Raw genomic sequence first — 13,334 nt, forward strand, 5'->3', positions numbered from 1 at the left:
CTTACAAATTTGTTTTTTTATCATGTTTCGTGTTGATATGTGGTCAAAGTTTAAAGAGGAAATCAGTCTATATTTGAAGTCCTCCTAAGATACAATTTTTATTTGTAACTATCCTGAAACATACCTTATACACTTTCTGTGGGTGTAACCAGTATGAAAGTAGGTATCAGAAAGATTTTGACAATACACTATGTGACAAATAGCGTATTTGTCTCGGGTCTCAGCCCAAAACGTCAACAACGCTTCTCCCTATAGATGCTGCCTAACCTGCTGCGTTCCACCAGCATTTTGTGTGTGTTGCTTGAATTCCCAGCATCTACAGATTTCCTCATGTTTGACTATGTGACAGATATTAGCTTTAAAGTTATTGCTGCATACAACAAAACACTCAATATTTAGTAGAAAGTAGAGTCACTTGGGTTCCTCTGTGAGACATACTGGAAAGAAATATACCACATATCCTGAGTCTCCGAGTCCACTGGGGAAGTTTGGGTCTCAATGTCTGTACGTCCACTGGAGGCTGGAAGCTTAGAAGCAGCCTGTCCTGAGGTTGGAGGATGGTCTGTGTGTATGTGTGAGTGGGTAGCTGACAAGGAGGAAAGTGGTTTGCTTTGTTGCTGTTCTGCTGAACACTGCAGGCATGGAATGTGGTGAATCTTGCAGGCTGCCCCCAGCTCATCCTTGAGTTGTGTTAATTGTTAACACATACAATGCATTTCATTGTTTCGACGTACATGCGACAGATAAATGAATCTGAATCTGACTCTGCAAACATAATAACATTTTTTCCATTATATTGTAAAGGTATTGCATGATTAAAATAAATGACACATACCACATGGAAAATCTATTGGAGAAAAGTATATACAGTATGTTAAATGATAGTAGCAGAGTCTTAAGATAAACTTACAGTAATATGGTAAGCCTGCAGTTTAATGTTTAAAACAACAGACAAAATTCTTTTTTTGACTAATTTTGACAAAATTCATTGTCTTAGTTTTATCTTAGGTGACACATGTCAATCAATGTTGCATAAAGTGATAATAGTTGCACCTAATCTATCAAAACCCTGGTTTTAATGTATTACTCTACTGAACTCCTTGTGAAGATTCAAACATTTTAGTAAAAGCTCAAAAATGCTTACCTCAACAAGGACTTAGAACAGAGATTGGACTGGAATATATGCATTAATTATGAGCAAAGGCAAAAATCCATTAAAATCAAATTAATTCAGTCCTGACAAAGGGTCTCAGCCCGTAACGTCGACTGTACTTCTTCCTGTAGATGCTGCCTGGCCTGCTGCATTCTACCAGCATTTTGTGCTTGAATTTCCAGCATCTGCAGATTTCCTCATGTTTGCGTTTTTAATTCAGTCATTTCTGGGTATAAAATTGCTATCTGTACTGTGGAGATCAGTGTCTCACAAAGATTAAAAGAGTTTTCAAGAGAGTCAGGCTCTCCAGTCTTGTAGACTACAGAAATTTCTGAATGCTGGTGCCTAGAGTTTGGATACCACCTAGTTTTGTGACTCTTCAGCATCATTGCTTTTCACTCTAGTGTCAGATCTCACAAAGGAAATCACAAGGTTGGTCACAAGCATTAGGAGTAAAGTTGAAACTGGGATCTGCACACTCCTGACAGAACTGCACTTAACGTACCAATACTCTGCTAAACAGCAGTCAAGGAAAAGTGTCAGCATTTAAAGGCACACACCCCATAGCAGCCAGATAAGAGCGGAGAGACGTCCATGCCTTCCTGACATGTCCGCTCAGTTAAATACAATTCAAGGCAGAAATCCTGATCTTTGTAAATAGTGGCAGATATGCAGTGGATATTCAAAGATACTCACCAGGCCAATCACTAGAGAAACCTATTTGGGCAATATCGGAAGAGGTCCAAAGAGATAAATGTCAGGTAAAACATTGTTTTTCTCTTCATAAATAAGCATATACTCACCCTGCAACTATAAGAAAACTATTACTCCATCTTCACCCCTCACATGTCATCAATATCTGCTGCACCACCATTCCCAAGCTCATCTCCTCATTTAATGTAAGTCACCTCTACATACACACAGAACTCAGGTCTCCAAAAGTAGGCAGAGCCTCCAATTAAAACTTTTTTCAATGGTATTTATGTCCTGATTTATTATAGCAAATGAAAAGCATAAAATAAAAGGGAGGCCATCCGCAGGGGGAAAAATGCTTTGTAAGTGCAACTCCTTTTCAAACATGACTAAGATGGGCTACAATGAAATACATCTGAACAAAATTATGATGACTACATCACCTTTGACTTGACACCATCAGTACCATGCATCACAGTTAAGGTATTTTAGCTCAGCTCACCAGGGCAACCATCCTCATTTTTCATAGCAGAGTATGAGGACAGCTTCTTATGTTGTCTTCCGCAGAGCACAACTGTTCAGAATAGGAGATGTGAGAGTATTATCTCATCATCCAGAGCCTGGCACTGCAGAGAACAAGCAAACTAGGTTAGAAGGATGCATGCTTGGAGTGAAGTCTACACGCACCCATGAAATGTAGTCTGAGACAAGGGGTGAGAAATCTAATGTTGTTGGATAGAAGATACGCGCAACCATACTACATAGTGCCATAGGCTTGAAATTAATTAGGCCTGTTACCTCAGATAGGATCCCAAGGTATTTTACAAACTTATGAGTAAACATGTGTGTACTTAAGTACTAATTGCAATACACAGAATGCATAACAAGCAAAGTCAATGAGCTGATAGGTTTTACAAGAACTAAACTTAATAATTATGAGACAAGTGAAACATGATGAGTAACGTCATAAGTAAAAAAAATCTTTCAAGCTAGTAGAAATAGCATTGAACAGCTTTCATTTTAACCCACTGTACCAACTCTTGAAGTTCAGGACTCACAGGCAATCATAAAAGATCCAAACCTGGTAGCCTCTCCTTGCTGGGAACTTACAGACTGGTTTCCGACATTGGACTCCTCCAATGATGGAGTATGAGTTACTACAGCTCCCTAATACTTACACTGGATAATCCGATAGATAAACATGCCATAAATTCAATCTAGTACAGCAAGTTCATTGATTCACTTATGAGATTTACACTTTCCTGGGAGCTGAATACACAGGAAATCCAAATAACTTTAACCGAAAGTGCTTTCCTGAAGTTGATGTAAAATTTACTGAGTTATATTTCAACATTCTAATTGTGCATGAGAATACATTTGTTGCAGGTGAGAATTGAATTTTCAGAAATAGTATGTTTAACCGAGCAAGTCAAAACAGACTATGCAGATCCATTTTTCTTTTGAAAAGAGGTGATGAGGCAGGTGTTCTGTTAGTTGAAAGATTGAATTTGCCCAGAATTTCCATCGTTCATTGCAAGCAGGATGTTAATTTAACAATGCATCCTCTCCCAGGGGTGAGATGACATTTTGCTAATGAGTGAATTTAGTTCAAAGGTTTCTTCACAAAGAAGGGGAACTCTGAGAATGCCGAGCTACTGAATTTATTGCATTAGTGAAAACAACCTCTTTTAATATGTTGTGAGGTCATGTGAAAACTAGGATGAGGTATAGGTCTATGAAGTTATTCTGCCATTCAATTAGATCAGACTAATCTGTATCTGAACTTCATTCAGTTATATTGTTTCCAAAATCATTAATGTTTTAACCACATGAAAATCTATCAAGTGAATTATAATGGTCTTACTTACAAACCAGAGGAAATACCCATATAGAGAATGCTTATTACTCAAAAAATATTTTGTTGTAATTGCACTCGCTGTATTGCTGACAAAGGGACAATAGCAGTTGATAACATGAGTGATGAGATGATGTTTATGTTATTTATAACATTATTCAGAAGATCCATTTAATAAACTTTACTGAATTTAATTGTCATGCATTCAAAACCATTAGAAAAAATATCACTGAGATCTTTACCAGCATTAAATAACTACTTACTGAAGAAAGAAAGTTCTATCAAACAAATTGCTTCCATGTGAATATTTTTGTTAATACCCTTTAGTGAACCTGTTCTCTGAACCATTTAGAGAGTTTTTGGATGTATGGTTGTTGTCAGTAACTGCTGTTAGATTTGTGCTGCCAAATTTAAGCTGTATTTTAGCTCTTAAATACTTGCTGTCAGTTAATAGTCAATCCCTAGGTCTGTATATTGTCAGGAGATTACTTTGTTTTACTATCTTTGTTCTGATGGATGGCCATTGGTTCAAATGATCACATTCCCTGGAGAGAACAAAACAAATCTTGTATTTCAGTGTCTATGGCTAATGTAGTTACTGAATCAATTGTTTACAAGTGTTTTTGTTTGGTTAATTGCCTTGTACAGTTGAAAATAACTAGTACAAAATGCATATACTTTAATGCAAAGCTATTTTAACCTACCTATGACTATTCCAATAATCTGGTATGTTTAGTTTTGTTTTGCAACCAATTGTACGTAACTTCTTCTTAATTACTCTGTAGTTTATAGGTTGATGGTTCAATGAAAATCCCTGCTTTGTCGATTTGTGTAAGTAACTTTAAATGTAAGTTTCTATGTTAAATGTAAGACAGTACATTTAAAAGGATAAATACAGTGTCCATGCCAACTATATAACATGCTATGAAGAAAAGCTCTCTCTGCATCTCCTGATAATATGACAATTCTTGTCATTGTGTGTGTGTGTGTGTGTGTATATATATATATATATATATATATATATTCAAAAGTGTCCCATTATCTGGAAGCATCGTCAGATCAAACTTTGTAATTCCCATATTTTTGAGTATGCTGTATCACTTCTGGTAAGGTTAACTTCTGCTCAAGTTTATTAGTTTGGATCAGGACGCTTGGGGAGCTCTTTGCTCTGATCTAGTAAAGCCACAAATGACATGAACTACTAGACAGCCCAGATTTGATATAACAGAGCAGATGTTCACTTAGTGGGCTTCTGACTTATGGCATGCCAGCTGACCATTCAGTAGACCCGGGAAAAGGTCAGATCTATTTTCAGGGCCAGGCTCCATTTTTTCATTTAGTTGGTGAGTTGAAACAGAAAACAGGTACCAGAACTCTCCTGACATAGCATGCAAGACCCTGTGAAACTTACAGAGCCCTAAATAGCATTTTAGTTAAACCTGTGATCAGTTGCAGCTATACCAAAGTTGCTAATTCATAACTTTTAGGACATCACCATCCCATTCCATCTAGTCTGAATTCTACCTAAATATCTACCTTGGATTATAGCAACCCATGTAAAAATTATCCATAACTCAATGCCAATCAACTCCTCTTGCCAGTACCTGAGGTTTAAGATCATTTCCTTCCATTGATTGCCCTTTCCTTACCTCCCTACATCCTTTGCCTTTAACATTTTGAAGATTCTGTTCCAGTTTTGAGCTTTCATGCTGATGGCCATCATTCATCAGGCTTTCCTTCCCTGAGATGTCAGTGTTGTTTCAAAGACTGAAACACTAACTCATAGTTAAGTTTAATTACAGCTCCCAGTTAAAAGGTGCACACTAAACCTGGTCTGGCCCTTCAGTGCATTACCAAGGTAGTGCTGTCTTTCGCATTAGACGTTCGGTCAAAAAATGCTGTCACATTGTTTGGATGTCCAAGGAAGGTCTGGCAGAACTGGGTTTCACCCTTAACAACTTCCTTTTCACCTCCTCCCACTTTTGCCAGTCCTAAAAGTGTAGCCATTCACGTGGGCCTTTTCATGAGCTACATGGAACAATCCATGTCCCAAACATCTCCCCAACACTTTTTCTGCTGCACTGTTATTGCCTTGCCTTTAACTTCCAGCCTGCCCTCAAATTCACTTGGTCCATCTCTGACAAATCTCTCCTCCCTTTTGATCTCTCCATTTCCCATTGAGAGATCTCCCATCTCCCTCAGTAATCTTGAGAAGATCTCTTTCCACTCTGCCTCTTGCATGGGCACTGTTCTCTTCTCTCAGTTCCTTCATCGCTGCTGCATCTGCCACATGATGAAGTTTTCCATTCGAGGGGATAGAGTCGCAGAGTACTACGGCACAAAAACAGGTCCTTCAGCCCATCTGCTCCAGCATTTTCTGTCTGTTGTTCCAGGGGCATTTTTGCCATTCTCCTAATTTCTGTACCTCAGGCAACATTACTCAGTCAGAGCAGATCATCTGGTCACCATCAGTATTTGAACTAATGTGAAGTAAAGCTTTAACTGAATGCAGATTGAAATATATATACAAATAAGTAACACTTTATTCTGCATTCTGTTATTATTCTATTATGGTTAGGTAAAGGAGAAAGTTACAAAGAAAGTCCAGTACAGGCTGACAATAAGATGCAAGGCCACAATGAGGTAGATTGTGCAGTCAAGAGTGCAACTTACCATACTAGAGGACCACCCCAATATAGTCATATAACAGCGGTATAGAAGCTTCCCCTGAGCCTGGTGGTACATGCTTTCTAACTTTTGTATCTTCTGCCCAGTGGCAGGGAAGAGAAGAGGGAATTACAGGTTGGGCAGATTCTGTTTTACCGAGACCCTTCAAAATGTATGGAGGGCAGACTGGTTTCTCTGATGTGTTGTTCAGACTAAACATGAAAATGGGAAATAAATGTGATCTAAGTGACCTAGTTATGGAATTATTGTTGGTGCCAGATGGGGTGGTTTGAAGATCTCAGAAACTGCTGATCCTCTGGGAATTTCACGCACAATAGTCCCTAGAGTTTATGGAGAATGGTGTGAAAAGCACAAAATGGTGTGAGATACAGCAATGAAAATGCCCTCTGGTTCTTCGAGCCATGCCTCCCAGCAACCCCTGATTTAATCCTGGCCTAATGATGGGACAATGTACAATGACCAAACCTACCAACTGGTATGTCCATGGGAGGAAACTGAAGCACTTAGAGGAAACTCACACAATCATAGGGAGAACATATAATCTCCTTACAGGCAGTGGTGGAAATTAAACCCAGATCTCTTCTACGGTAAAGCGTTGTGCTAGCCTCTATGTCACCATGCCATCCTAATGGGAGAGGTCAGAGAAAAATAGTCAGACTGGTTGAAGTTGACAGGAAAGCAACAGTAACTCAAATAAACATACGCTAAAACAATGACATGAAGAAGAGAATCTCTAAACGCCAAACCATCAACCTTAAAGTAGACATGCTACAGCAGCAGATGATCCTGAATGTACACTTGGTGGCCACTTTATTAGGTACAATAAATTTATCCACTTGAAGCCAGACAAAAAATGACTTTATGGAATGTCATTTCACCAGATAACTTCCAATAACAGAGTGAGAGAAAGAGAACAGGCCTTTAATAGGGGATCAAGCATTATAGTGATAAGGCAGGAAACCAGATGTGATCTATCAGAGGAAACCTGAAATGCTGAATTGCCACGTCCAGCTCTTATTTTTACTGTATTGCATCAATGCCTCCAGAAAGGTTGTTTTGTAACCGTCATTACTTTTGTGCATGAAATTAATATTTCTTGCTTTCTTTAGGGAGCAGTTGATTCTTCAGTATTAATTTCGACTTCCAAATTTTGCATCAGTAGGATTATTAGGTACTTAACATCATAAATATGATATTTTGGAAATAATCACAAGCTCAATAAAATTATTTCATAGATATTTTTCTAGAATAAGATTTGCCATAAATTGATCTACAAGTGAATGTGGTGGACTTACATCCTATTGAAGTGTAAGTCATCTATGATGAATAGGTAGATTAGTGGTCTTGCAATCTTTATGGCCATTCACTGTGGCCTTGCAATCTTTATATTATTGATCAGGTTTATGTGTAAATTGTTTAAACTTTTAATGTAATAATTTACTAATAAGTAAATACATTTAGTTTAAAGAATGAACTATTATTTACTCACTAACTTTCACTTTTATCTACAAACCTGTTTCTAATCAAGTCTTATGCTCCTTATTCCAAACTGCTGCAGAGGCAAACTCTGGTTATGTTTGTGTGCTTTTGATTTTAATTGTTTGTATTGGCATATTTGCATATTTTTAAAAATCATGTGGAGAATGATGAGATTGTGTTGAATAACAATGTATTAATATAAAATTTGTATTTTTGACACGGCAAGTTTAGTTAGATATGATTTTTTTTCTTGCAGATGTTGAGCTGGAGGATGTCTTTGGACTGAATGGACAAATAGCACATAAATTAGCTTTTCTCCGGAAGAATGTGCCAAAGGATACCAAGCTTGTGCTGATTGGCCATTCTATTGGCTGCCATATGATACTTGAAATGATGAAACAAAAACCAGAATTACAGGTGAAGTGTTTTGATTGAACATAGCTAATGTCGATCATTTTTATTCTGTGCATTTGTTAGATATATCAGTAAAGATTTGAACAAGTTTGCCAGTTGTGTACTCATTTGTTAAATGAATTTAGTTGTCATCATTCCAATATTTTAATGAAAATATTAATATGTTGTGTCAAAGGTACTATGGTACACATCTGCAACACTGATGGTGCAGCAAGCATTAAGAAAAGCTTAGCAGGTCGGGCAGCATCCGTGGAAACGAGCAGTCAACGTTTCAGGCCAGGATCCTTTGTCAGGTCTCGGCCCGAAATGTTGACTGCTAGTTTCCACGGATGCTGCCCGACTTGCTGAGTTCCTCCAGCTTGTACGTGTTGCTTTGAACACAACATCTGCAGTGTACTTTGTGATTAAGAAAAGCTTACAGTTCATATAATGGATCAGCATTGTACCAATCATGTTACACAACAGATGAATGATCTGAATTGAAGCTAAGGTGAGTGGGAGGACAGATGATTGGGAAGTTTTTAAGGAACAACAGAACTTAACTAAAAAGGCAATACGGGGAGAAAAAATGAGATATGAACGCAAGCTAGCCAGGAATATAAAGGAGGATAACAAAAGCTTTTTTAGGTATGTGAAGAGAAAGAAGATAGTTAAGAACAATGTTGGGCCCTTGAAGAATGAATTGGGTGAAATTGTTAAGGGAAACAGAGAAATGGCAGAAGAACTTAATAAGTACTTTAGATCTGTCTTCACTAAGGAAGACACAAGCAATCTCCCAGATGTATGGACGGGCCAAGGACATAGGGTAACAGAGGAAATGAAACAGATTGACATTAGGAAGGAAACGGTGATGAGTAGACTGATGGGACTGAAGGCTGACAAATCCCCAGGTCCAGATGGTCTGCATCCTAGGGTACTAAAGGAGGTGGCCCTGGAAATTGCGGATGCATTGGTAATCATTTTCCAATGTTCCTTAGATTCAGGATCAGTTCCTGAGGATTGGAGAATGGCTAATGTTATCCCACTTTTTAAGAAAGGAGGGAGGGAGAAAACAGAGAACTATTGACCTGTCAGCCTGACATCGGTGGTGGGGAAGATGCTAGAGTCCATTATTAAGGATGAAATAGTGACATCTCTAGATAGCAGTGATAAGATTGGGCCGAGCCAGCATGGATTTACCAAGGGTAAATCATGCTTGACTAATCTGTTGGAGTTTTTCGAGGATGTAACCAGGAAGTTAGACGGGGGAGATCCAGTGGATGTCGTGTACCTCGATTTTCAGAAGGCATTTAATAAGGTCCCACATAGGAGACTGGTGGGTAAAATCCAAACTCATGGCATTGGGGGGAAGACATTGACATGGATAGAAAACTGGTTGGCAGATAGAAAGCAAAGGGTAGCGGTGAATGGGTGTTTCTCAGAATGGCAGGTGGTGACTAGTGAGGTGCCACAGGGCTCGGTATTGGGACCACAGCTGTTTACGATTTACTTCAACGATTTAGATGAAGGCATTGAGAATAACATCAGCAAATTTGTTGATGATACTAAGCTGGGTGGCAGTGTGACATGTGATGAGGATGTTAGGAGAATTCAGGGTGACTTGGATAGGCTGGGTGAGTGGGCAGATACTTGGCAGATGACGTTTAATGTGAATAAGTGTGAGGTTATCCACTTTGGGAGTAAGAACAGGAAGGCAGATTATTATCTGAACGGTGTAGAGTTAGGTAAGGGAGAAATACAAAGAGATCTAGGAGTCCTTGTTCATCAGTCACTGAAGGTGAATGAGCAAGTGCAGCAGGCAGTGAAGAAGGCTAACGGAATGTTGGCCTTTATTACAAAGGGAATTGAGTACAAGAGCAAGGAAATCCTCTTGCATTTGTACAGAGCCCTGGTGAGACCACATCTGGAGTATTGTGTACAGTTTTGGTCTCCAGGGTTAAGGAAGGACATCCTGGCTATAGAGGAAGTGCAGCGTAGATTCACGAGGTTAATTCCTGGGATGTCTGGACTGTCTTACGCAGAGAGGTTAGAGAGACTGGGCTTGTACACGCTGGAATTAAGGAGATTGAGAGGGGATCTGATTGAAACATATAAGATTATTAAGGGATTGGACAAGATAGAGGCAGGAAATATGTTCCAGATGCTGGGAGAGTCCAGTACCAGAGGGCATGGTTTGAGAATAAGGGGTAGGTCATTTAGGACAGAGTTAAGGAAAAACTTCTTCTCCCAGAGAGTTGTGGGGGTCTGGAATGCACTGCCTCGGACGGTACTGGAGGCCAATTCTCTGGATGCTTTCAAAAAGGAGCTAGATAGGTATCTTATGGATAGGGGAATCAAGGGATATGGGGACAAGGCAGGAACCGGGTATTGATAGTAGATGATCAGCCATGATCTCAAAATGGCGGTGCAGGCTCGAAGGGTCAAATGGTCTACTTCTGCACCTATTGTCTATTGAATATATGAAGAGATTTGATTTTTAGTTCCCTTAAGTCAGGTCTTATGAGGTAGCTGAGGTAGCAAATAAAGCATTCCATTCTTTGGTTTCGACTGATGTCAAAAACAAGAAAGCTTTGCAAAGGTCATTTTTTAGATCATCAAATGAAATAGAAATGTCATAAGATAACTGAGGAAAAGAACAGGCAAAAAGGACAAGATTTGTGTTGAATTTTAATGTAATGCAATATTTTTTATGATTTTGTTGCTATTACAATAGCCATAGTTTGGACCTTTCATCTGAGTCACAATGTTTATTTACTTTTTATGATTTGTTTTGTCCAAAGCTCATCAAGTATATATTATTTTTGGCCCTTTTGCATCTCTATCCATTGCTGCTTAATGCTCAATTCGGTTTTAAAATTTAATAGAACTGCCGCAGTGTCACCTGTTGATGCTGTTCCCCACAGGACCAATTTCTTCATCTGTGGATATGCAATAAGAAATTAAACCTTTGGGCCATGTTACCCAAAGATAGATAACAATTTGCATCAAAGGCATATTTGTTTTCCTCCGTTAAAGAGATGACCTATAAGTTCAGCTTGGTAGTCCTCTCCTTTGGAAAAACATAACTGTTTTAACTCTGTTAAAAGACAGTCCAGGGGCTATTAAATCACTAAATAGGGCATTTAGGCTCTATAGTTGGAGTTGCTTGTATTATCTCGAACATTTGGTAAAATTGGTTTGTTATTGTCACGTGTGGAGATACAGTGGAAAAACTTGTCTTGCATACCCTTCATACAAATCAATTCATTACAGTAAAACAATGACAGAATGGAGAATGAAGTGTTGCAGTTAGAGAGAAACTGCAGTGCAGCTAGACAATAAGGTTCAAGTTAACAACGAGGTAGGTTATAAGTTCGAGAGTCAATCTAATCATACTAGGGAAATGTTCAATAGTCTGATAACAGCAGGATGAATGTACAAATACGGTTCAAGTGACTCAATGTGTTTAGAAACGTAGAAAACCTACAGCGCAATACAGGCCCTATGCCGTGCCGAATATTTACTTATTTTAGAAATTACCTAGGGTTACCCATAGCCCTCTGATTGTCTAAGCTCCATGTACCTATCCAGGAGTCTCTTAAAAGATCCTATTATATCCGCTTCCACCAGCATCGCCGGCAGCCGATTCCACACACTCACCTCTCTCTGTGTAAAGGAAACTTACCCCTGACATCTCCTCTCTGCCTACTTCTAAGCACCTTAAAACTGTGCCTTCTCATGTTAGCCATTTCAGTCCTGGAGAAAAGCCTCTGACTATCCACACGATCAATGCTCTCATTATCTTATACACCTCTATCAGGTCACCTCTCATCCTCCGTCACTCCAAGGAGAAAAGGCCAAGTTCAGTCGACCTATTCTCACAGCACATGCTCCCCAATCCAGGCAACATCCTTGTAAATCTTCTCTGCACCCATTCTATAGTTTTCTCAGCCTTCTTGTAGTGAGGTGACCAGAACTAAGCACAGTACTCCAAGTGGGGTCTGACCAGGGTCCTATAAAGCTGTAACATTACCTCTGGGCTCTTAAACACAGTTCCATAGTTGATGAAGGCCAATGCACCATATGCCTTCTTAACGACACAGCCAACCTGCGCAGCAGATTTTGAGTGTCCTATGGACTTGGACCCTAAGATCCCTCTGATCCTCCACATTGCCAAGAGTCTTACCATTAATACTATATTCTGTCATCATATTTTACCTACAAAAATGAACCACCTCATACTTATCTGGGTTGAACTGCCATTTCTCAGCCCAGTTTTGCATCCTATCAATGTCCTGCTGTAACCTCTGACAGCCCTCCACACTATCCACAATACCCCCAACCTTTGTGTCATCAGCAAATTTATTAACCCATCCCTCCACTTCCCCATCCAGGTCATTTATACAAATCACAAAGAGAAGGGGTCCCTGAGGCACACCACTGGTCACCGACCTCCATACAGAATATGACGCATCTACAACCACTCCTTGCCTTCTGTGGGCAAGCCAGTTCTGGATCCACAAAGCAATGTCCCCTTGGATCCCATGCCTCCTTACTTTCTCAATAAGCCTTGTAAGGGGTACCTTATCAAATGCCTCGCTGAAATCCATATACACTACATCTACTGTTCTACTGTCATCAATGTGTTTAGTCACATCCTCAAAAATTCAATCAGGCTCATAAGGCATGACCTGCCTTTGACAAAGCTATACTGACCATTCCTAATCATATTATGCCTCTCCAAATGTTCATAAATACTGCCTCTCAGGATCTTCTCCATCAATTTACCAACCACTGAAGTAAGACTCACTGCTCTATAATTTCCTGGGCTATCTCTACTCCCTTTCATGAATAGGGGAACAACAACTACAACCCTCCAATTCTCTGGAACCTCTCCGTCCCCATTGATGATGCAAAGATAATTGCCAGAGGCTCAGCAATCTCCTCCCACAGTAGCCTGGGGTACACCTCATCCAGACCTGGTAACTTATCCAACTTGATGCTTTCCAAAAGCTCCAGTACATCCTCTTTCTTCATATCTACATGCTCAAGCTTTTCAGTCTGCTGTAAGTC

General features: G+C 39.4%; 1 protein-coding gene across 3 annotated transcripts in view; it reads left to right on the top strand.

The window, feature by feature from the left end:
• ldah (lipid droplet associated hydrolase) overlaps positions 1-13,334 on the top strand; it is a 291,149-nt gene that overhangs the window by 158,194 nt on the left and 119,621 nt on the right. For all 3 annotated transcript variants that reach the window (XM_073057003.1, XM_073057004.1, XM_073057005.1), the window contains exon 4: positions 8,125-8,285. In XM_073057003.1, the coding sequence (XP_072913104.1) occupies positions 8,125-8,285 (161 nt within the window). The remainder of the gene's footprint in view (positions 1-8,124; positions 8,286-13,334) is intronic.

This window comes from Hemitrygon akajei, chromosome 9 (genome assembly GCF_048418815.1).
Source record: "Hemitrygon akajei chromosome 9, sHemAka1.3, whole genome shotgun sequence".
NCBI lineage: Eukaryota > Metazoa > Chordata > Chondrichthyes > Myliobatiformes > Dasyatidae > Hemitrygon > Hemitrygon akajei.